Raw genomic sequence first — 24,949 nt, 5'->3', positions numbered from 1 at the left:
TGTGTAGCGATTAGCGTTTTTAATTCTGATTGGATATTAATTTTATTTATTTTACAGTGTGCAGTAACTTCAAAACACTAGCAAAATCGCTCTGTGTAGGTTTTGATGAGCGATTATAGCAGCGTTTATATACTTTGCAGAAACGCCAGCATTTTTGAGCGTTAGCGTTTCTGCAATGTAAAGTATATAAACGCTGGCATAATCGCTCGTCAAAACCTACACAGAGCGATTTTGCAAGCATTTTTACATTACTGCACACTGTAACAAAATGAGAATTAATTGAAAGGACCAATAAGAATTAAAAACGCTAATCGCAAATCGCAACACAACCGCTGGCAAATTACACTTTTTTTAAAATCGCTCCTGAAAACGCTCATGAAATTGCTTACTAACCGCTCATACAAAACGCTAGCGATTGCGATTAGCGATAGCGTTTTGTAGTGAGTTCCAGGCCTGAGGCAGAGAACACACTAAGCAAAAATGCTAGCATTGCGGAAAACACAACAAAAATGCACATAATGCAAGTCAATGGGCCACATGTAAAACGCATATACTTGCGTTTTGCAATGTGCGTTTTTAAAAATGCTGGTTTTGTTGCATATTTTTCAAAAACGCACATAATAAAAGTCAATGGTGACGCAGGGGTATTGCGTTTTAGTGTTTTGCATGTGTTTTTATTTGCGTTATTGAAAAAAAAAAGTTTGCTGTATTTCTGCTACCTATTGACTTCCTAGTGATTCGTATAAAACGCTCATCAAAAACCTATGCAAAACTCATACAAGACGAATATGCGCTTTGTATATGCGAAACGCAAGAAAAAAACATGTGCGGGGGGGAAAAAGCAAACCGCAAACGCACTAAAAACGCACAAACTCATGCATCAAAACGCTACGTTTCCCGCACTGCCAAGTGTGCACCCAGCCTAAAAGTTTTTTGTCACAGTGGGTAGCAAAAGTATTCGGCCCCCTTGAAGTTTTCCACATTTTGTCATATTACTGCCACAAACATGAATCAATTTTATTGGAATTCCACATGAAAGACCAACACAAAGTGGTGTACATATGAGAACTGGAACGAAAATCATACATGATTCCAAACATCTTTTACAAATAACTAGCTGCAAATTGGTGTGTGCATAATTATTCGGCACCCTTTGATCTGAGTGCAGTCAGTTGCCTATAGACATTGCCTGATGAGTGCTAATGACTAAATAGAGTGCACCTGTGTGTAATCTAATTTCAGTACAAATACAGCTGCTCTGTGAGGGCCTCAGAGGTTGTCTAAGAGAATATTGGGAGCAACAACACCATGAAGTCCAAAGGAACACACAAGCCAGGTCCAAGACAGGTCAGGGATCAAGTTATTGAGAAATGTAAAGCAGGCTTAGGCCACAAAAAGATTTCCAAAGCCTTGAACATCCCACGGAGCACTGTTCAAGCGATCATTCCGGAATGGAAGGAGTATGGCACAACTGTAAACTGTAAAGGCCATCCACCTAAACTCACAGGCCGAACAAGGTGAGCGCTGATCAGAAATGCAGTCAAGAGGCCCCTGGTGACTCTGGACGAGCTGCAGAGATCTACAGCTCAGGTGGGAGACTCTGTCCATAGGACAACTATTAGTCATGCACTGTACAAAGTTGGCCTTTATGGAGGAGTGGCAAGAAGAAAGCCATTGTTAACAGAAAGCATAAGAAGTCCCGTTTGCAGTTTGCCACAAGCCATGTGGGGGACACAGCAACCATGTGGAAGAAGGTGCTCTGGTCAGATGAGACCAAAATGGAACTTTTTGGCCAAAATGCAAAACTCTATGTGTGGCAGAAAACTAACACTGCACATCACTCTGAACACACCATCCCCACTGACAAATATGGTGGTGGCAGCATCATGCTCGGGGGGTGCATCTCTTCAGCAGGGACAGGGAAGCTGGTCAGAGTTGATGGGAAGATGGATGGAGCCAAATACAGGGCAAACTTGGAAGAAAACCTCCTTGGAGACTGCAAAAGACTTGAGACTGGGGCGGAGGTTCACCTTCCAGCAGGACAATGACCCTAAACGTAAAGCCAGGGCAACAATGGAATGGTTTAAAACAAAACATATCTGTGTTAGAATGGCCCAGCCAAAGTCCAGATCTAAATCCAATCGAGAATCTGTGGCAAGATCTGAAAACTGCTGTTTACAAACGCTGTCCATCTAATCTGACTGAGCTGGAGCTGTTTTGCAAAGAATGGGCAAGGATTTCAGTCTCTAGATGTGCAAAGCTGGTAGAGACATACCCTAAAAGACTGGCAGCTGTAATTGCAGCAAAAGGTGGTTCTACAAAGTATTGACTCAGGGGGCCGAATAATTACGCACACCCCACTTTGCATTCATTTATTTGTAAAAAAATGTTTGGAATCATGTGTGATTTTCATTCCACTTCTCACGTGTACACAACTTTGTATTGGTCTTTCACGTGGAATTCCAATAAAATGGATGCATGTTTGTGGCAGTAATGTGACAAAATGTGGAAAACTTCAAGGGGGCCGAATACTTTTGCAACCCACTGTATATTCGGTGGATTACCCAGGTGTGGAAAAATTAACAAAACCGAAACTAATTATTCTTGCAAGCAAGGACGGGTGGGAGCTTCTAAATAGTCTCATGACAACAGTACTCCACAATTCTCAAATAGTTCTTCTTTCAAACCTTGGCAACAGTACTGATGAGCACAAAATTAAATGTACATTTTAATAACCTTAAATGGCTTTAGGGCCCATTCACACTTGCTGATCGCAAAACGCTAGCGCTTTTGCTAGCGTTTTGCTATGGCGATTTTGCATGATTAACACAGTAAAAATCGCCATTCACACTTGGCGATTTTTTTTTTCACGATCGCGTTTAGCACTTCTATAGCACTGAAACGCGAATTGCCAAAGTAAGAACAGGGCCCGTAGACTTTTATTACACTAGCGCTTTCAAAAGCGCTAGCGTTTGAGCGTTTAGCCGAAATCAACGGCAAAACGCTCAATTGTGAATGGGCCCTTAATATTTCAAAAACCATGCCTCTCTGATTGGCTGTCTAACCACTAGAGGATGATCAATGAGTTGCAAATACTTCCGAAATTATGCAAACTTTTATGCAAATTTATGCAGCTTGAAAAGGGACCAATCAATTTAAATCTGAGTTTAAATTGAATGGCCCATTTTCAAACTGCATAAATCTGCATAAAAAGTGCATACATTTGCATCAACTTGGAAGAATTTGCATTTCTTTGATCATCTCTACTAACCACCTCTCAGGGCTTTTATCAATTATCCTCCAATGCTTGATGAACAGCTTCAGATCCAAAAGGATGGGTGACTATACGCTTGGTGGAGAGCTTCAGGGTAGGAACACACTAGCCAGAATCGCATATGTGGTTTCCACTATGTGCTATGGAAAACGCATATGCAATTCTGCCTAATGTGTTCCTACCTTCAGGCTACAGATTCAGGTTTCTGCCTGGAACAAACTGCTTGTTGACTAGGGATGGACAATGAGATTTAAATAATTTCAAGTTGATGCAGCATTATGCCAATTTTGTATGCAAATCTATGTAGTTTGAAAATGAATCCACTCCTGCTGAGGTAACATTCGATTGGTCCATTTTCAAGCTGCACAAATTTGCATACAAAATTTACATAATCCTGCATCAACTCTAAATTATTTGCATCGCATTAACCATCTCTATTGTTGACACAGTTGCAAAAAGTTAAAAAAACAACAAGTATTTGGGTTGATCCGAGTACCTCTTGAGGGATAGCCAAGACAACAGACTGAAAGACTGACTACTTCTACAGCAATATTTTTATGGCAGAACAGTATGAGGCCCGGAACCCACTAGAAAGCACAACGTGCTATTGCAATTGCTAGCGATTTGCAAGCGATTTTGGCAGCAATGTCCCTGCTCCTATACAATACATTAGAATGGAAATGCTCCCAAAATGCTGCATGTCCTGCGATTGCGATTTCCTTAATCGCATTCGCTCTAGTGGAACCTGTCCCATCCATTTACGCAGAGCGTTTAGGGAAATCGCTAGCAATTGAAAGCGCTCAATAAATGCTCAAAAAAATTCTCTAGTGGGTTCCAGGCCTTAAGGTGGGTACACACGTCAGATAAAAGTCTTTGGAAAATGAAAGATCACAGACCAATTTTACCCCCTTTCATGTAGTATGAGAGCCATACTCTACACAGTCTATTCTATGGAGCTGAACTCCCCATCAGACAGAAATCTTTGCAAGATGCTGCACACAAAGATGCTGTACACATGCAACAGATCAGTAACTGCAAAAGATCTGTTCCTGCAAAAGATCCATTCCTGCAAAACGCATTCATAGTCTATGATATCTGCAGATCTCATACACACCTTGTTTAACGGACAATTATCTGTAGATCAGATCCACCAGGTTGTATCTTCAGATCGGCAGATAATTGTCTGATCTGCAGATGAATGCCCATTAAACAAGGTGTGTATGGGATCTGCAGATATCATAGACTATGAATGCATTTTGCAGGAATGGATCTTTTGCAGGAACAGATCTTTTGCAGTTACTGATCTGTTGCATGTGTACAGCATCTTTGTGTGCAGCATCTTGCAAAGATTTCTGTCTGATGGGGAGTTCAGCTCCATAGAATAGACTGTGTAGAGTATGGCTCTCATACTACATGAAAGGGGGTAAAATTGGTCTGTGATCTTTCATTTTCCAAAGACTTTTATCTGACGTGTGTACGCACCTTTAGTGTGAAGATTCTACAGTATATGGCCAGTTCAATGAAACCGCACACTAATCAAGTATTATTTCTTCTAGTTCTGGAGTCATGAATGCCACCAGAGAAGCAAGCTGGAGGTTTGATGGGTCTGGCAATGTAACTTTTACTGATCCCAGCCATGAATTGCTTGGCTATATTCTAGATGCAAGCTCAGTTATTCTACTCTGTATTATCATGATGTCTTTTGGCTGCATGATGCAACTCTCAGAACTAAAGAGGTATATTCTGAGACCTAAGGAGCTGGTCATTGCTGTCTGCGCTCAGTATGGGATCATGCCACTCTCTGCTTTTTCCTTGAGCCATGCTTTTAAGCTAAGTGCCATAGAATCCCTGGCCATTCTCATCTGTGGCTGCTGCCCTGGCGGAAATCTTTCCAACATATTTACTTTAGCTGCAAAAGGTGATATGAATCTGAGGTAAGACATACTGCATTGTGTATAAAAGTTTTTTGTTCCATCTGCCCTACTGACTAATATTTTGTTAATTGCAAAGAACATGCAGACTGGGCACTGTCTCACCATTATTTTATTGCTTCCATCAACATAAAAGCCATCAAATTGTGCTTCAGATGTACATCTGCATGTGCATTGGCTAGTCAGTGGTGTGGCAGGTGGGATCAAGTGGGTACAGGGGTGACAGGACTGGCACTACAGCCATTTCACACTATACAGTGCTTGCTCATGTGAAGGCCCGGATTAACATTACAGGAGCCTGTAGGCACAGATGTCCTGGCACCCTAGACTTTACAATCCATGAACCTACAAACGCCCACCGAAATGCGCCACAAGTGTGCTGGCTGCCCCAGCTGTAACTTCTGCCCTACTTTCCTTGCCCATTATAGGTAGCTGAAGGTACCCCTTAGTATAAGGTAAGCCAGAGCTATCCTCAGTCTTAACGTGAACCCGAGGTGAGAGTTATATAGAGGCTGCTACAGGGGTCTAGTCCTGGGAAAAGAAGTGAGTGGACTCACCCGAAAAAACCCTGCGCCGTGTGCCAAAATGGGTGTGGTCAAGCATACGCTGGGTGTGGTCAAGGGTGGGGCCAAATATACATGACCTTAGCAGTGGTGTAAAAGGTCTGCTGGGGAAGTTTGAGCTCTGCCATAGTGTTTCCGACAAAAATAGATGTAATCTGACAGCATTTCACCAAAAAGACACGTAATCTGGCAGAAGTTCCTCCAAAATACAGATAATATGGCAGTGGTTCCTCCAAAATAGACAATCTGGCAGCAGCAATTCCCCCAACATACAGACAAGCTAGAAGCAGTTCCCCAAAATACGCAAAACCTGGCAGCGGATCACCCAAAATACATGTAATCTGACAGCAGTGGTCCCCCAAACATACACAATCTGGCAGCAGTTCCCCAAAGTACACCTAATCTGGCTGCAGCCGGTCCCCTAACATACACATAATCTAGCAGCTGTTCCCCAAAATACAATTAATCTGTTAACAGCGGTTCCCCAAAAGTACAGATAATCTGACAGCAGTCTCCCCCCCCCCCCCAATGGGTACCCCAGCATAGGTAGCCAGGTCTATAGGTGTCCCCAGTATAAGTAGCCATGAGTATAGTTGTCCCCAGAATAGGTAGCCAGGTGTATAGATGTCCCCAGAAAAGGTGGACAGGTGTATAGATGTCCCCACTATATGTAGCCAGGTTGTATAGATGTCCCCAGTATAGCCAGGTCTATAGGTACCCCCAGAATAGGTAGCCAGATGTCCCCACAAGGAGGGGAGGCAGCGCAGAGAAGAGGGAGCAGTGGGCACAGCAGGGAAGGGGGGACGTCTTCACACCCCCCCCCCCCCCCCCCACCTTGGGGCTCCCCCATCCTCCCTCTCCCCTCCAGAACTAAAATTTGCGGGCAGCTGACAGTGGGCGGGACTTACCTCTTCCTTGTTCCAAGCGCCGGGAAGTAGTGATGTCCACTGACTCACTATAGAAGGACACAGAGGCTGGTCATTGTATACAGAATATGCCTCTGTGTCCTAATAGGATTTCACAAACCCACCTCTGGCTCTCTTTAAGCTAGTATCAGCCACATCTATGCAAAGCTGACCTTTACTAGTTGTCAGAATCAGGGACACAATACAGTAACAGCAATAGCTCTCTGCCTTTTGATAATTTGTGCACCTCTGTCAGCTTATAAAACCCTACTCTCTATTAACCACAAGCCAGTGTAATACATAACATGTACAAATGTATCTTCTGTACCCTTTTTTTTTTTCTTTTCTCTCTTGTAGTGTTTTGATGACTTTTACTTCCACTGTTCTTGCACTTGGGGTGATGCCATTGCTTCTGTACATCTATTGTCTTGGAATGGATCTTGGGCCAATGTATGGAAGGGTTCCTTTCATAAAAATAGGTATATCTTTGCTGATTGTTATCCTTCCATGTTGTGCTGGTATATTGCTGAACAGCAAGAGGCCACAATACTCAAAATACTTTACGAAGGTAAGAAAATTGTGTGTGTGTGTGTGTGTGTGTGTGTGTGTGTGTATGTATAGATGATATTCAACTTTGTATTAAGACCACTGCAAGGGATACTTACAGGCTAGTGAATTAGGAGTTCGTCAGTTGCAGAGGAGTGTACTTGCCAACAGTGTAAGTTCTTCATTCTTGCCTCCAGGCTGCATTTGTCCATAGAGATGCAAAAATTATGGCCTTAGATGTTACAGGTCCATCCTGAGCCCCTTGGTGATAGCACAATATCATCAGTCTTACCCTTGCATCTCCACCATGGAACTCCATAATCCAGACCGATATTTGGCTGCATAGGGTTTTGAGCTGGCATTAAGATGAGAAATATGTAGCCAATAGTGTTGGTGTTTTAATTCTGCAATATGTGGTTTAGAAGAACCCAAACACGCGTTCCGCACCATTTCAGCTCGGAACAGGATGGGGTGGGGTGCATTTCATTTAAAGGGGCACTATGGCGAAGATTTGTAAATTTTAAATTATGTGCAAACATACAAATAAGTACCTTTTTTTTTTTTTTTTTTTTTTCCAGAGTAAAATTAGCTATAAATTACTTTTCTCCTATGTTGCTGTTACTTACAGTGGATAGTAGAAATCTGACAGAAGTGACAGGTTTTGGACTAGCCTATCTCTTCATAGGGGATTCTCAGGGATTCATTTATTTTCGAAAGCAATTTATAGCTCATTTTACATACTTCTTCTTTGTCTATGTTTGCACATATTTTAAATTTTACAACTTTTCGCCATAGTGCCCCTTTAACTTCCTCCTTCCAGCTTGAAAGGAGGAAGTATTGAACACAAGTCATAGTACACAAGTCCTAAAAAGGCAGAATACAGGCCAGGTCTCCCAATCTGAATACTATAAACATGTTCACATCTCCACAACAGGGTGCTATGCTAACTGTACCTCCCTTAAGCTGCATACACACGTGCATGGTGCATCAACAGCTATCTACACGTCTCGCCAGAAAGGCAGAGACGCGGCGGAAGCTGTCTGTGAATGGAGCATCCCCTGGCCGGATGCTCCATTCACTTGCATTGGGTCTCCTGTCGCTAGTCCGCATACACACACGGACTAGCGACAGTTGCGGCGACAGCTGCTGCCGGCGATTGACCAAGTTAATCGCCCGGCGACAGCTCTGACAAGCGACAGTTCGGGGTGTGCGCGGCATACACACGGGCGACCTGTCGTCGCAACACGCGCGTGCCACGTGGTTGCGGCGACAGCCGTAGCCCGTGTGTATAAAGCTTAAAAGAGAACCCGAGGTGGCTTCCTAAGAATGATATCCGCACACAGAGGCTGGGTCTGCCTATACTGCCCAGCCTCTGTAGCTATCTCAATCCCTCCTAAGTTCCCCCTGCGCTCTGCTATGCCCCATAAATCACAGCCACTTTGTCAACACGCAGCGGGCTGTGTTTACCTCTGTAGTGTCACTCTCGCCGCTCCACCCGCCTCCTGCATAGCTCAAGTCCCCGTCCGCTTCCCTTCCCTCCAATCAGCGAGGAGCTATGCAGAAGGCGGGGGAGCACGCAGAGTGATACTACAGAGGTAAACACAGCCCGCTGCGACACACTGCATGTCGACAGCGCGTCTGTGATTTATGGGGGGGGATAGCAGAGCGCAGGGGGAACTTAGGGGGATTGAGATGGCAACAGACGTTGGGCAGTATAGGCAGACCCAGCCTCTTTGTGCGGATTTCATTCTTAGGAACCACCTCGGGTTATCTTTAATACTCTGACCAATTAGAGGTAGTGTCTTACAGAAAAATATCTGCAGACTCTAATTCGCCTTTCTGCTATAGTTGATTTGTTAAAAGGAAGCTGCTACAATGTAATCTATTTTTCATATTATTTTGGGATGTGGGATTCTGACCACTAGATGACTGACCTACTACCACTGTAGTCTAGATTCCTGAAGGATGTAGGTTTCATATTTAAATTGCTGCTTTTGTTTTGCGATTCTTCTGCATAATTATGTCAATAGATACAGAAACAATGAGTGGTCAGATGCTGATGTTGTGTGATTGGGTCCTCGCTTGCCATTAGTGTTCCAACCTATCCCAAAAATGTTTAAAACCTCATGAACACACTAGGTGAAACTCTACAAAGGCAGCCAATAACTAACCTCTAGCGTGGGTGCAGTGGCATCTCATGCTCTCTGATGCCTGGCCAGCGATCAGCCTGGTAGATCGATTTGGTTGGGTGTTGGCCAAGAGCATCGTTCTCCCTCTCACCCCACCTGCCGCATTTTGTCACTCCTGCAATACACCATCAGCCCTTCTGCCCCCACATAGCAGCAGAATACACTAGCTTAAAGGGCACTAAGCAACATTTTTTTTCTGCAGTGTGTCCTGATTTGAATAACTGTAGGAGCTGCCATGTTCCCTCCTCCCCTTCCCTCTTCCCGCACTTATCCAGAGGCAAGGTGGGATAAGAAGTTAATCATGTGTGACTTCTCTAAACTGTTTGAGGCACAGTGTACTATCTCCCCTCCTGCTGATGAAAGGTTTTATTTGCTCATTGCTACTGCTAATTAAATCGACCTTATCTGCCTGCAATTTCTGTTGATGGCAGTCCCTGCTGCCCGCAGAAGTAGGGAAATCAAAGCCACTAACAAACATTTAAATGTACAAAGAAGAGGTCAAATGGAAGGGGTTTTTTTTGTTTTGTTTGAGTCACATTGTTGGCATACATACTGTATGTGCTACTGAGATGCCCTGGGGGGCTAAAAATGCTGCTTGGTTTCCTTTAAGATTCAAGTTTGGCTCGGTGAAGACTAGTCAAATGTGTCCACATCAGCCTCCATAAACCATGAATCTTTGTAGGTGCGTTGTTTATCCCTTTTAAAAGAACTATTACTCATATGTTGGTGTTTTATAAGTCAATAATAATGTTTTCTAATTGTAGTTTAGTCACCCCAAACATTTGCTATTTATTGGTATTGTTCAAATATCTTACAAAAGCCAATGATTCTAATGCAAAATGTGTTCTAGCTTGGCAGAATTCTTGGAATTCCCTTTGCAATTGGCCTCATAGTTATGTCTGCATTTTACCTGAAAGGGGACATCTTTAAGATCTTTTCACCCTGGCTCATGGGAGCTGCTGCACTGCTACCGCTGACTGGTTATGTGCTTGGATATGCAGTTACTGTTCCATTCAAGGTTCAGGCTTCGTAAGTACTTTTTGAACTTTGTGAAACAGCTAAAATATTAGTTAGACCAGCTCTACTGGTAGACCAATCATTCACTTAAGCTGAATACTCAGATCCCAACATAGGAAGATCCTTTGTGCTGGTGGGCATAAGCGACGGCACATGATGGGCGCGAAAGGGAAGTCAAGTGATCGCGGTACTTTGTGTGGAGTCGTCGGGAGTCTTAAAGATACAATCCGCCATGGCGGTCGCTAAACGATTGGTCCTGTGCTCACATCGCAAGATTGCAGAAATGACCGCTCGTCGCTCAAAAATTGCCGGTCGTCGGAAAAATCGCCAGGTGGGCACGGCCTTTACACCCTGTATTGCCAAAGTAAGGTAAAGCAAGTCTCCAGAACATTGTGTACAAAGTGAAAAATAAAGACTCAACAAATTATGCAATAAAATGTATTGCTACAATATGATATAAAGATCACAAGATAACATTCATAATATAGGCATGTTATGCCTGGTACACACCATGCAATTTTCCATCAGATCGATGGTACTAATTTAAATAAATTGAATGCAAACTGAAATTGTATAGCTCATTTTACTCTGCAAGAAACATATTCTTGTTTGAATGGGTTTACATGTATTTTAAATTTTACTATTTTTGCGATAGTGGTGCATAAATGATTACCATTCTTGAAAGAACATATAAAGGTGGTCATTAACAGCATAGCACCAATGAAGACAGTGGTTGAAGGAAGACCCTTGGTGGCCCCCTGTGGTCCAGGGACCCTGGTTCTAGTTCTACATTGTATTAAAAATGTCTTCCTATTCAGAACATATATCTTACGAAAACAATGTTAAGTTAAAAGAGAACTCTAGCACTTGATTTCATAACATGCAAAAAGTAGAGAACATGGATAAAGTAGATATTTGTTATAACTACAGATACTGAAAGTCTGACAGCTTTAGCAGGTATCTGTTTAAAGGGAACCTGAATCGAAACGAAAAAAGTTTCACTTACCTGGGGCTGCTTCTAGCCCCCTGCAGCCACCCTGTGTCGGCACCGTCACAGATCGATCCTCCGGTCCCCCCGTGCCAAGTTCTTGCCGACTGGCCAGTCGATGGCCACTGCACCTGCGCAGCCCTGGCTGTGCACATCCTCGATCACTCTCCTTCCGCTGGGAGCGTCCTGTGCATGCACAGTATGGTGGTCTCGTTCTGCTGCGCATGTGGCAGGAGCGTGATCGAGGATGCGCGCAGACAGGGCCGTCCAGACGCCGTGGCCATCCAAATGGCTGAGTCGGCAAAAACAAAACTTAGTGGCAACAGGCGAACAAGGGAATGGTCCCTGACAGTGCAAACACAGGCTGGCTGCAGGGGAATTTTTTTTTATTTTTTTTTTTTTGCTTTGATTTAGGTTATCCATGTTATACAATGCCCTGGCCAGTAGAATGATGAGGTATAAACAAACTCCTGCATATATTCAGTCCATACATTCAATAATTACCTTTTTCAGATATGCAGAATACAATCTGAAAATCATTAATAATGTTTTTCTGCAATCTCAGTGCATATACTTTGGCAATGATTTTTTTTTTAATTTTTTTTTTCCTTCTGCTTTAACCCTCTAGGACTAGACGAACAATTTGCATGGAAATTGGATGCCAGAATGTTCAGCTTTGTAACGCAATCCTGAAAGTTACATTGATGCAGACATTATAGGTCCTTATTTTCTATTTCCTTTACTTTATCTAATATTTCAGGCAACATTAGGACTATTATTCATCCTCCTATTCCGCCTTTATGACAGAAAGAAAGCTTCAGGCAAGTATATTTCTTACCATCACTAATTTTTATATGAAAGATCAGAATTAAGGATGGGCTTATCACTAGCCAAGAACATATGATAAATGGTAGAAAACTATGGGCACCACCTAACAATAGTCAACAGTCATAACAATTACCATGCACCAATATTTCTTACATCGGGCCCTCACTGACTTAAAGGGATCTTGAGCAGTGCCTTTAAAAAAGAAATGTGGACTTTCGTAAATCCCCTCCCACAAGGGGACTGTGCTTAATGGGGGGCAGGGGTGTTGTTGAAAGAGGGCCTTGGGCGGTGAAAAGTACAAATCCGGCCCTACCTACAGTTGCACTTGTACAAGAACAAGTGTGCGACTACAAAAACATATTGGACACGCCCTTGTTAGATATGCTTAGAGGGACCCTTCGCTAGAGTGGTGGGTCACAGGATGATTGGGGAACCCTCTGGACTATCCAGGGGCTTCCCTCTACTCAGACAAGTATATATCCTTCTTTTTTTGGGGGGGGGGGGGGGGGGGTACACTTCACTTTTTTTTTTTTTTTTTTTTAGGGGGGTGCTTCGGGTACACTTCAAGTGATATTTGTATATTAACTAGTTAGCCACTAAGGGTTTTTTCCCCTTGTGGACCAGAGCATTGTTCATCTTTCGGCGCTCCTCCCTTTCATTTGCCAATAACTTTATCACTACTTATCACAGCAATAAGATCTGTATCTTTGTCGCTACCAATTTGACTTTCTTTGAGTGGTACATTTTGCTAAGAATTATTTTATTCTAAATCCATTTTTACAGGAATAATACAAAAAAAAATTAAAAATGCATTATTTCTCAGTTATCAGTCATTATAGTGTTAAAATAATAAATGCTATCATAATTAAACCCACATTTTATTTGCCCATTTGTCCTGGTCAGTATACCATTTAAATTATGTCCCTATCACAATGTATGGTGACAATATTTTATTTGGAAATAAAGGTGTTAATTTTCCGTTTTGCGTCCTTCACTTATTACCAGCCTCCTATTTGTGTGTGTGTGTGTGTGTGTGTGTGTGGTGTGTGTGTGTAAAAATAACAGTAATATACCCTCATGACATACATATTAAAAAAAAAAGTTGAGTCCCTAAGGTAACTGTTTGTTTTTTTTGTCATTTTTTTTAAATAAGTGTTTTATTTTTGTAACTATGGGAGAGGAGGTAATGGGGTTAATTTATGTAGTATTTTATGTATTTTTATTTAATAGGATGTGTATGTAGGTGTAATTTTACTACTTGGCCACTAGATGTCCCCCTCACTTCCGATGCGTGTATCTTTTACTGCATATACGCATTACAGGAAGTAACGCATGTATGCCTTACTTACACTTTTGTCAATGAACGTGGCATCCCATTGATATCGGTTTCATTGAGCAGGGGCACTTAGATGGGTGAATAGGAACTGTGTAAGGCCTGGAACCCACTGCAAATCGCTAATCGCAAGCGCCAGCATTTTGTATGAGCAGTTTGTAAGCAGTTTAATGAGCGTTTTAGGGAGCGATTTTTTTTTTTTTTTTTTTTTTTTTTTTTTTTTTTTTTTTTTTTTTTTTTGTGTGTATCAATTTGCCAGCGGTTGTGTAGCGATTAGCGTTTTAAAGTCTGATAGGTCCTTTCAATTAATTTTAAATTTGTTACAGTGTGCAGTAACTTGAAAACGCTAGCAAAATTGCTCCGTGCAGGTTTTGCTGAGCGATTAAAGCGGAATATAACCCTGCATTTCAACTTTACTCTAAAACATTATTTACAGTATATTATATGCAACCAGCATTTTTTTTTTTACTAGACCAGCATTGGAAGGGTTACACAGGGCTTTAAAGTTCCTGGAGATTTCTGCAGACGCATCCGAAGCTGAAATAGATACATTTTGTTTACATAAATGTTTCTAAGTGTTGAATGTGACTCACTCTCTCTGACTGAGAAGGAGCTTGGAGGACAGCCAAAGAATGTGTAACATTTATCAATAGATACATATAACTAAATACAATGTAACAATCTGAACTTCTGCATATCTCTCCACGGAACTTTAAACCTCTGCGTTTAACCCTTCCAATGCTGGTCTAGTAAAAAAAAATGCTTTTTGCATATAATATGCTGTAAATAATATTTTAGAGCAAAGTTGAAATGCAGGGTTATATTCCGCTTTAAGCCAGCGATGATATACTTTACATTGAGACACTAACTCTCCCAAAATGCTGCATGTCCTGCGCTTCCGATTTTCTGAATCGTAATCGCTCCAGTTGAAGTTGCCACATCCATTAACAGTAGCTGAGCGTTTTTACAAAATGCTAGCGGTTTCAAACGCTCAAAAAATGCTTTGAAAATCGCCCTTGTGGGTTCCAGCCCTAAAGGTGTATTTGAGTTAAGGTGTATTTCTTCCAATATAATGTTTATTATGGTCATATATAAGTGTCTCTGCATTAAAAAAATATTCTTTGTGCTTTCAGATATGGCTAAGATGCATTGTTCCGTAAATGAACCAGCAAGTGATCATAATATGAACTCAGCAGACACCAACAATTTACTGAGCTGAAATACCCTAAGAAAGTTATGGAGGCAATGCTGCAATGTTAAAACTGCAGTAAAGTTTATATTTTATTGAGATTTTGTAAAACTCAAAGTCAACAATAAAAAACTGTATGTAACAGCAAATAATCAACTCCTCTTGCATGATTAACAATCAATCAGGAAGGTATGGTTAAGTATACTTACACTGTCTATGTCCTAGGCGACATAACTTCGTGTACTTACTGTAATAGATACTGCCGCAGAGGCAAGCGGCATGGCGGTTATCTCCGTGTATCAGCCGGCGACCTTTGCCGCGCAGTTACATGCTGGTGCTCTGCCTGGTCCTTCTATTGCACATAGATTGAGGGCTACGCGCGTGCCAGGCGACAGGACCTTTATGCGAATAGAAGGGGAGGCAGCTGATCTGCCAAGTCAGCTGACTCCAACAGTAAGCTGGATTGGCTGAATGACTGGGGCAGCGCTGTGGAGCACTTCTGTATATATCGTACCAGCCTGTCAGTTGCTCTGTGTCTGCTGTTGCAAATGCTAACGTGTGAGCGCTCAGACCTTAGTCAGATCCCAAAGTGTGCTAGAACCAGCTGGAGCCGGGGATCCACACTTAGCCTGATTCTGTTGATAGCTTAACCAGCTGAGCGGTCTGGACGAGCTCAGCTCGTCCAACACCGCCAGCGGCTGCCGCTCAGGCCCTGCTGGGCCGATTTTAACGAAATAAAAAGCAGCACACGCAGCCGGCACTTTGCCAGCCGCGTGTGCTGCCTGATCGCCGCCGCTCTGCGGCGATTCGCCGCGAGCAGCGGCGAAAGAGGGCCCCCCTAGCCGCCTGAGCCCAGCGTAGCCGGAACAAAAAGTTCCGGCCAGCGCTAAGGGCTGGATCGGAGGCGGCTGACGTCAGGACGTCGGCTGACGTCGATGACGTCACTCCGCTCGTCGCTATGGCGACGATATAAGCGAAACAAGGAAGGCCGCTCATTGCGGCCTTCCTTGTTTATTCTGGGCGCCGGAGGCGATCGGAAGATCGCCTCCGGAGCGCCCTCTAGTGGGCTTTCATGCAGCCAACTTTCAGTTGGCTGCATGAAATAGTTTTTTTTTTATTTAAAAAAAACCCTCCCGCAGCCACCCTGGCGATTTAATCAGAACGCCAGGGTGGTTAAAGTACTAATTGCATTGTATTATCTGTTATGACCTTCTGCTTGCCTTGACTATTCTCCTGCTTTTTGATTCTGTGCTTTCGCCTATTTGATCCAGTTGCCGACTCTGCCTGAACTTAACTCTGCCGATCCTGCCTGTCTCTCCTGTCCTCACCAGTGGGCCTAGCAACTGGTGAGGGATTCATAGTATTGAGTCACCTGCTCCTCAGGTGATCTCACTAGCTGCAGTACAGTCTTCATCACCTGCTCCTCAGGTGAAACCCTGACTGCAGTACAGCCCTAATCACCTGCCCCTCAGGTGATCATTACTTGCAGCATATTTGTAAACACCTGCTCCTCAGGTGTCCACTGGCTGCAGTACAGTCTTAATCACTTGCTCCTCAGGTGAAAGCCCTGACTGCAGTACAGTCTTAATCACCTGCTCCTCAGGTGATTCTCGGCTGCAGTACAGTCTGAATCACTCGCTCCTCGGGTGATCTTATCTGTACTGAATTACGTCTCCAGCTTGCTAGGCGAATACTCTTGTGTTCTATTGAGATACCTATCTCCACCAGCTCCTCTGGGGTAGCGGGTATCTCTATCATTACTGTTGCACCAAACACCTGTCCTTACATTGGTTGTCCTGGTTCTGGCTATACTAGTATTATTGGTGATTCTGCAGATCACACATAATCAGGTATAGCATCTGTATTATTGGTGATACTGCAGATCACTAATGATCAGAGAAATCTGTTCTCGCTGACACCAATCGTTACACTTACTGTATACTCATTCTTGCCTAAGAAGCAGGAAGCCTCTGCATCCCAAAGGTTTCCCACAGCGTCCTCTGGTCTTCCTCCACTGCCAAACGTGGACCCTCCGCGCCTGGGCAGTAAGCTGGAGCCACTTGCGCTGGAGCAGCTCCATGCTGTCTTGCTCACACGGCTGAAGCATGACCGTGCTCATGCCAGAAGAGGAGTGTGGCCCCAATAATAAAGGGAACCTGAGGTGAGAGCGATATGGAGGCTGCCATATTTATTTCCTTTTAAGCAATACTAGTTGCCTGGCAGCCTTTCTGATCCTGTGTCTCTAATACCTTTAGCCATAGACACTGAACAAGCATATGCCAATCATGCACTCTGACTCAGCTAGATCGGGTTTTACTGGATTAGTCATACTAGGAATGTTTACAAGTAAGAAAATATGGCAGCCTCCATATCACTCTCACCTCGGGGTCCCTTTAAAGGACTTCCTAGTTGAACAAATAAATTTAGCTGTACTTACCTGGGGCTTCTTCCAGCCCCTACAAGTCATTTGTGTCACTCCAGTCTACTCCTGGGTCCCTTTTCAGATATTGAAGTATTGCCGAATACCCCCCCCCCCCCCCCCCCCCCAACGTAAAAAAAAAAGGGAAAAAAAACACAAGTTGTTCTCTGCTGCTGCCCAGCACTTTCCTTAAAGGGAACCCGAGGTGATAGGGATATGGAGGCTACCATATTTACTTACTTGTAAACAATCCCAGTTGCTTGGCAATCCTGTTGATCTTCTGGCATACATAGTGAGTCAGAACCATATGACGAGTATTGTGACATGTCAACAAGCATATGACTAAACCAGTAAAACCCGAGCCAGCTGAGACAGAGTACTTGATTCGTATATGCAAAACGGGTATTTTCTGCACTTTCACCTAATTTTTCCCCATGACTTTAAAATAATATAGTTTTGGGAAAAAAATCTTACCCAAAGAAAGCCTACTGAAAAAAACGAAAACAATCTATACCACGAAGATGGTATAATTCATTTAAAAATGTATTAAAAATTTTAAAAATGTAATTAAGCTGCATCAAAGCGACAAGTGTCAAAAAACGTCAGAAACCTAAAAGGGACACTGAGCAGGTTATAAAAACAGAATTTACTTACCTGGGGCTTCCTCCACTCCACCGTAGGCAGCGAGGTCCCCCGGAGTCCTCCTGCCTCCTTCCCTGGTCCCAGCTCCGGTTACAAGACGACTTTGTCTCGAAGTTGTCAGGTCTGCTTCCTGCTGCGGATGATTGCGTTATCATATAGTCCTGTAAGATTTAACGACGCATGAGCAGGACTCTCACGCCGGCCGTCGTGATAACGCATAGCTGGCCAGCATCAGGAAGCAGACCTGACTACTTCAGGCTGAGGCCGTCCTGTAACTGGAGCCGGAACCAGGGAAGGAGCCAGGAGGAAGCCGGCGGACCTCACGGTCTACGGTGGACTGGAGGAAGCCCCAGGTAAGTGTAAATTCTGTATTTATAACCTGCTCATAGTCCCTTTAAGGGGTAAAAAAACATGGAACGCGAACCAGTTAAGCATCCACACCCATGTGTGGATTTTGCTTCACCATATGTGTATAAAGTAAAGAGTAAAAAAACAAAACAAGATCGGAACTTACCTGGGGCTTTCTCCAGCCCACCGTAGGTCGGGAGGTCTCCCGGCCCCTCCGCAGAAATCACGATCGGCGACACCGGGACCGAGTGTTGGACTGACCCTTCCTGATTTGTGGTGCTCGTCGTCATCACGCCGGCCGCTACGCGTCATCACGGCGGCCGGCGTGACAATACTGTGCATGGGCGGTTTAGAGTTAGAAAACCGTGCATGCGCAGTACTGTCATGCCGGCCGCCATGATGACGCGTAGCAATGGAGTTATGTCCAGTTGCTTTCTAGTTTAAGATCAGTATGATTAAATAAACACAACTCTCTGCAATGTTCATACCCCTTGTATATACTGTATATTGTTTGCCTAAAGCAATACTTCATCCCAGCCAGATGTTCAAAGTAATGGTGTTTTTCCACTTGCAAGCACTATTGCAAGTCCAATCACACTGTGTTTGTACAAACTGATTTTTCCACTCGCCATGATTGCATGGTGCAGCCATCGGGAATGAAACTCGATTGCACCAAAAATTGTGCAAGAAAATGATTTTGTTTGTGAAAAATTGAAAAACGCTATTGGAAAAGGAGCACCGCGATTTACATATTATTCCACTAAGATCGGTAAAACACTTGTGACACTTTTTTTTTTTTTTTTTGAGCGGATGACAAGTGGAAAAGCAGCCTAAAGCAGTTATTCACAAATACTCTTATGGATAACATGCTTACAAAACAGGCTCTGGGAATGGAAATCTTGTACAATCACAGCAATCTATGTACCGCACTGCCCTCTAGTGGCACAATATGCTAAGTACACATGTATTCAAAAACAGTAAATATATTTTGAATGAAAATTCATATTGAAGATCAAGGAAACCATGTTAGAAAGTTGCATACATATTATTATTATTATTATTATTATTTAGTATTTATCTAGCGCTGACATCTTCCGCAGCGCTGTACAAAGAGGATACCGTCTTGTCACTAACTGTTCCTCTGAGGGGCTCACTCTAATCCCTACCATATGTCTATGTATGTCTTGTGTAGTGTATGTATTGTAGTCTAATTTAGGGGGGAAGCCAATTAACGTATCTGTATGGTTTTTTTTGGGGGGGATGTGGAAGGAAACCCACGCAGACACAGGGAGAACATACAAACTCCTTGCAGATTTTTTATTTTTTTAATCTATTTATTACCACTCTCGGAAAATGTGAAGCCTTTGACTTGACCTTTGTCTCTGTGGTTTACAGCAGAGGTGCCCATTGTGCCGATCACAATCTATCAGATCACAGAGGATTGCTGGATAGATTGTAGTCAGATACTGAAAGTAGTGGAGCAGTGCCAGCCAGGGCGCATCGAAGGTGTCCATGGTGCGTAGATTCTATGCTAGGTACACACCATACAATTTTCGATTAATTCCAACATGTCCGATCGGAATTTCGACAGTTGTGAGCTATGCATTTTTGCACATTGAAAACATTGCACTGTTTGATGCAGTTTAACGCTACAGGCCGATCTGCTGCCGCTGCTCTAGCATAAATCAATAATTTCAAGACTATTTTCAACAAAAATTGATCATAAATTACAATTGATGAGGAATGTTGCACAAATCTGCCAAGAAATGATGGAGAAAATCGATGCGTGTTTGGCTTGCCTAATTAATCCAATCTTCCATCTGTAAACTTGTTGGGTGAAGTCACACTGTAACTGCCTGTCCAATCCCTATTGTTTTGCCTTTGTGATAAGGCATTATGGAACTTTTTTAATTGCTTTTTTCGATCCATTTTAGTTCAGTTATATGAAAATCGATCAAGAAAACGATCGGAAACAGATTGGACATATTGGAAATAATCGATCTGGCAGGTAAATTTGCCAGAAATTGTATGGTGTGTATCTAGCACTAGACCTAGGAATGTCGATATAGGTCTGCAATAACCAATCTAGCCATTAGATGGTGTCATTAAAGGGGAACTGAAGAGAGAGGTATATGGAGGCTGCCATGTTTATTTCCTTTTAAGCAATACCAGTTGCCTGGCAGCCTTGCTGATCCTCTGCCTCTAATACTATTAGCCATAGCCCCTGAACAAGCATGCAGCAGATCAGGTGTTTCAGACTTTAAAGTCTGACAGATCTGACAAGACTAGCTGCATGCTTGTTTCTGGTGTTATTCAGATACTACTGCAGAGAAATAGACCAGCAGGGCTGCCAGGCAACTGGTATTGCTTAAAAGGAAATAAACATGGCAGCCTCCAAATACCTCTCTCTTCAGTTCCCCTTTAAGAAAGCCTTTCTCACACAGCTTGGCTATGGCTGTGTCCATTCATCAACAGGACCACTAAAGGGATAGAAAAGCTCCTGCGGCAGACAAATGTAGGCAAAAAAAAAAAGTTTTTGTCTCAGAATCCTCCGTGCTTCTGAAATCCCTAACCTCCGGTATAACTGAAACAAATAAGGCTGGTTCACACTGGCGCAGATGGAAAATTGCACATATTCACAGGTGAAAATCTGTTGTTAAAGAAGAGCTGTTAGCCATACTATCTCAGATAAAAAACAACACATATATTCGTAGATAAATACTTGCTCTACTTACATAGCATATGTATTGCACTGTCCACATTTTGATTTCATTGAGTTTTATATAGTAAATGAAAAGAATTCTGTTTCTATCAGTTTCCATCTTAGAATCCTGTGTCTGAAACCAACGTTGATGTCATTTCCCTTACTCTGTTTCCTCTCTTCTGCCTGATTGTGTATGTATATATGTATGTATGTATGCCCCCTCTCAGTCTTCAGGCACTCCCACACAGCTCTGCAGCTGTGTGCATCCTCACAAATCATTGTGTGACTTTGCAGACATGGTTTATCTGTATGGATCAGATTTCACTTTCTCAGCTTCTCAGCACAGGAAATATTGGCCGATCAGAGAGGAACAGAGGTGTGGGAGGAAAAAAACGGGAGTGACAGAAACTTCAGTCAATCAGGCTGCATTAGGTATGTATGAGGAGAACAGGGGAGGGGGGGGGGGGGACCCAGCATGCACTGCAACTCTCTTTTGCGGCAGATGCGGGACCTGGTAAATGATATTCTAAATAACGTAATGAAAAACAGAGGCGCCAACAGGATAAAATCATTTCTTAAAACTTTTAAAATTGCTTAGGAGGCAGTGGTGAACTTACCCCCCGCAAGCCAACACAAATACTGTGTATTCAAAACAATCAAATTTATTGGTATACCCTAGGGGTTTTTGCAACGTGTTTCGCAGGTATATTCCCGCTTCCTCAGGCAATAAACAATAGGAGTAAACACAGTACAGTCTCAAGGTCACGATAAGCGGCTCTGTGACAGAGGCGCTTATCGTGACCTTGAGACTGTACTGTGTGTACTCCTATTTTTTATTATGTAATGTTCTTCATTATGTTATAATTGATATCCACCCCTGATGGAGGGGGATACCCCTTTCTTTCTCCTGTCTACAGAGAGCGACTTCTTAATCCTGAGTGAAGACAGGCTAATCTCCTCACCTGCCTGTACAGTGGTTACTTGGAGGGAACCCTGGTTTGTGAGTATATATTATACTCGTTTCATTTACACAATTGTCAATACTTACTACACTATATTGGGCTCTCGGTTCTCTTTTTTCACGTATTCTAAATGATGTTCTATTGAGAAGAAAAGTAAGAGAGATTTTTTAAATTTTAGATTGCCTGGTTAGCATCCTTATTATTTGTTTACCATAGAAAAATAGAGAATTGATTTTATGCCTAACAGTTACTTTTTAACCACCCTGGCGTTCTATTAGAACGGCCAGGGCGGTGGTGCAGCACCTTTTTTTTTTTTTTTAAATCATGTAGCTAGCCTAGCGCTAGCTACATGATAGCCGCTGTGCAGCGGCATCCCCCCACCCCTTCCGATCGCCTCCGGCGATCAGAGAAAACAGAAAACCCCTTCAGAACGTGATTTCCTGTTAGGCTTCCCCGTCACCATGCCGACGATCGGGATGATGTCATCGACGTCATAGCGTCGGAGGGAGTCCCGATCCACCCCTTAGCGCTGCCTGGCGCTGATAGGCCAGGCTGCGCACGGGGTCTCAGGGGAGGGGCGTCTTTTACGCAGCGGGTAGCGGCGCATTGGCGGCGAGCGGTATAAACGTGTTTTTTAAAAAAATTTATGAAAATCGGCCCACCAGGGCCAGAGCAATCCAGCGCGGCAGTCATGAACGAGCTGAGCTTGGCCATACCGCTAAGCTGGTTAATGCTATTGCCTACAGGCATTATAGGAACTACCAAAAATGAAAAAACGAGGTGGCACTCAACTGGCTGCAAAAGATGCTGTATTACGGAACAAACCCTACACGTTATGGACACGACTTCAATTGAGCGCAATAAAAATGTGCAATCGCCATTAACCTGGTGTGCTGATGGACATGGTTACCTGCTCTCCACCAGGTGTATAACCGATAATACCACATCTTTTGGAGCCAGTTGAGTGCCGCCTCTTTTTTCATTTTTGGAACATACCCAGTACAGGCGTATCTGTGCGCTGTTTTCTGTTGGATTTTTCTACAAGGCATTATAGGAACTACACCAATATATACTCAGACAGTATATTTGTGGTCTTATACAGTAGTAGAAAACTGTACCCACAGTAGTAGTATACTAGCATTGACGACTGGTTCTGATGTTTCCTAGCATTGACGACTGGTTCTGATGTTTGAGTCACATTATTAGTAATTTGTACAAAGCTTAGCTTATTTAGCATTAATATGTTAGTGAATATATTAGTCCATTTGCACTTAGCCAAAATCATTGAGTGCAAGTTCTTTGGGAATGTATCAAGTACCACCTGGCCCCATCTGCTCCAGGGCCCCACAGCAGTTGCTAGTTATTGCTATGCCCCTGAACCCCATGCCTTTCATCATTATGAATGTGTGTGGGGGAAGGGAACATCTCTGCGTATCCCCCCAAAAAAAATCTGAGAAAGAATTGGGTGGTGGGGGGATAGGGCTGGGCCGAGGCAGAGGTGAGAGAGGCTCCAGCCTCAGGGTGAAGTGTAGGAGGGGCGCACAACTCACTCAGCTATCATTCTCCTATTGTGTTTGAACCAGAGAGAAATAAGAAAAGGGGATACATGGCAGTGACTGCAAGCCAGATAACTAAAGATTAGGGTGATGGGGGCCCTGGGGCATCTCTTAGTCTAATAGCAATCAGTGTGTGACGGCTGGGGTGGGAGGGATGGAGGGGCGCACTTTGGTGTCTCAGCCTTGGGTGCTGGAGGACCTTGTCCCGGCTCTGGATAGGGCGCACATGCCTTGAAAAATGGAGACCCTGTGAGGCTCCCGAAACAATTGTCAGACTGATTGTGGTTTTGAGCGCAATAAAAATGTGCAATCGCCATTAACCTGGTGTGCTGATGGACGTTGTTACCTGCTCTCCACCAGTAGGATAACCTTTGGGCTTGCCACTTGGTAGTCATTTTCAACAAAGTAGTTCAATGCCCACTAAGGGTAGCAGTCCACTAACCCTTGCCAGAAACTGTGTTGAGGACCAATGACTACATTGGCTGGATTCACACCATGCGTGTTGCATAACGCACGTATTATGTGTGTGAACTGCAATGGAGACTGGAAATAAACGTTAACGCAAATCCTGCATGCAACGAGTTAGAATAACGTAGTTCATTACAACGCAGAGATGTGAACAAACCAGAAGAATTGTATGGGCAATGAGTTGACATGCAAAATTATTCAGAAATGCAACTGATGCAGTGTGAAAGGACCCTAAGGCTACTTGCACACCAAGACGTTGCGTTAGCTGCCACGTTAAGGTCGCATAACGTGCACCTAACACAACGTATGGTGCTGCAAGAGCCGACGGTAGAGTGAGACGCGTTAGGCGGCTCTATCCCTATAAGTTCTCCCAGAGTGGCGCTGATTGGCCGGCGGGACCACGTGATGCGGAGCAAGACACTCCGCATCACGTGGTCCCGCCGGCCAATCAGCTGCCGCCAGTGCAGTGAATATTAAGTAGCCATGTGCGCGGCTACTGTAGCCTCCCCGCCTCCTCTCTGCCCCCCACTGAGCATGTGCAAACAGTCTAACGCGGCTATAGCCGCTCTAACGCCGTAGCATGCTGCACTTTCGGGAGAACGGCTGTGTGAACAGCCCACTTGTGTTACATTGCTGTGCGTTGGGGGAGCGTTACAGGCGCACTAACGTGCGTCTGTAACGTCCCTGTGTGTAAGCAGCCTAAAGGTACATACACACATCCAATTTTGATTGCCCAATGCCAATACTTCATGGAAGTGGGAAAAGTGGCCAATCAAGATTGAATATGTGTACCAAGTTTCAGACTCTGCTGCCTGACTTGCGGTTAAATTTTTAGCGAAGAATCGATTAGATAAATACTATCAGAAATAATGTCATAATCAATTATTTCACCATCAACAAACAAATCTGTACTTCCTATCCATCACAACAGATTATAAAAAAACATTTTCCCTATCGACAAAATTACAGTTGAACAATCATTTTAAGAATCATTCAGTCGATTGGAAACATCAACCGAGTTCATTTTCTGCCAATCCGATCACAATTATTGATATAATATGATCAATTGAATGTTTTTTTGGTAAAA

At 43.4% G+C, this 24,949-nt stretch overlaps 1 protein-coding gene across 1 annotated transcript; it reads left to right on the top strand.

Annotated features, from left to right (window-relative positions):
• The first annotated feature begins 4,840 nt into the window (after positions 1-4,840).
• Positions 4,841-19,695, top strand: LOC137533600 (hepatic sodium/bile acid cotransporter-like). The gene is given in 6 exon segments (XM_068254950.1): positions 4,841-5,208; positions 7,031-7,241; positions 10,259-10,437; positions 12,042-12,112; positions 12,115-12,234; positions 19,568-19,695. Coding segments are annotated over 6 exon segments (1,077 nt in total).
• Positions 19,696-24,949: the final 5,254 nt, after the last annotated feature.

Source organism: Hyperolius riggenbachi, chromosome 9, assembly GCF_040937935.1.
Source record: "Hyperolius riggenbachi isolate aHypRig1 chromosome 9, aHypRig1.pri, whole genome shotgun sequence".
Lineage (NCBI taxonomy): Eukaryota > Metazoa > Chordata > Amphibia > Anura > Hyperoliidae > Hyperolius > Hyperolius riggenbachi.
This window is presented reverse-complemented; position numbering and strand designations above follow the sequence as displayed.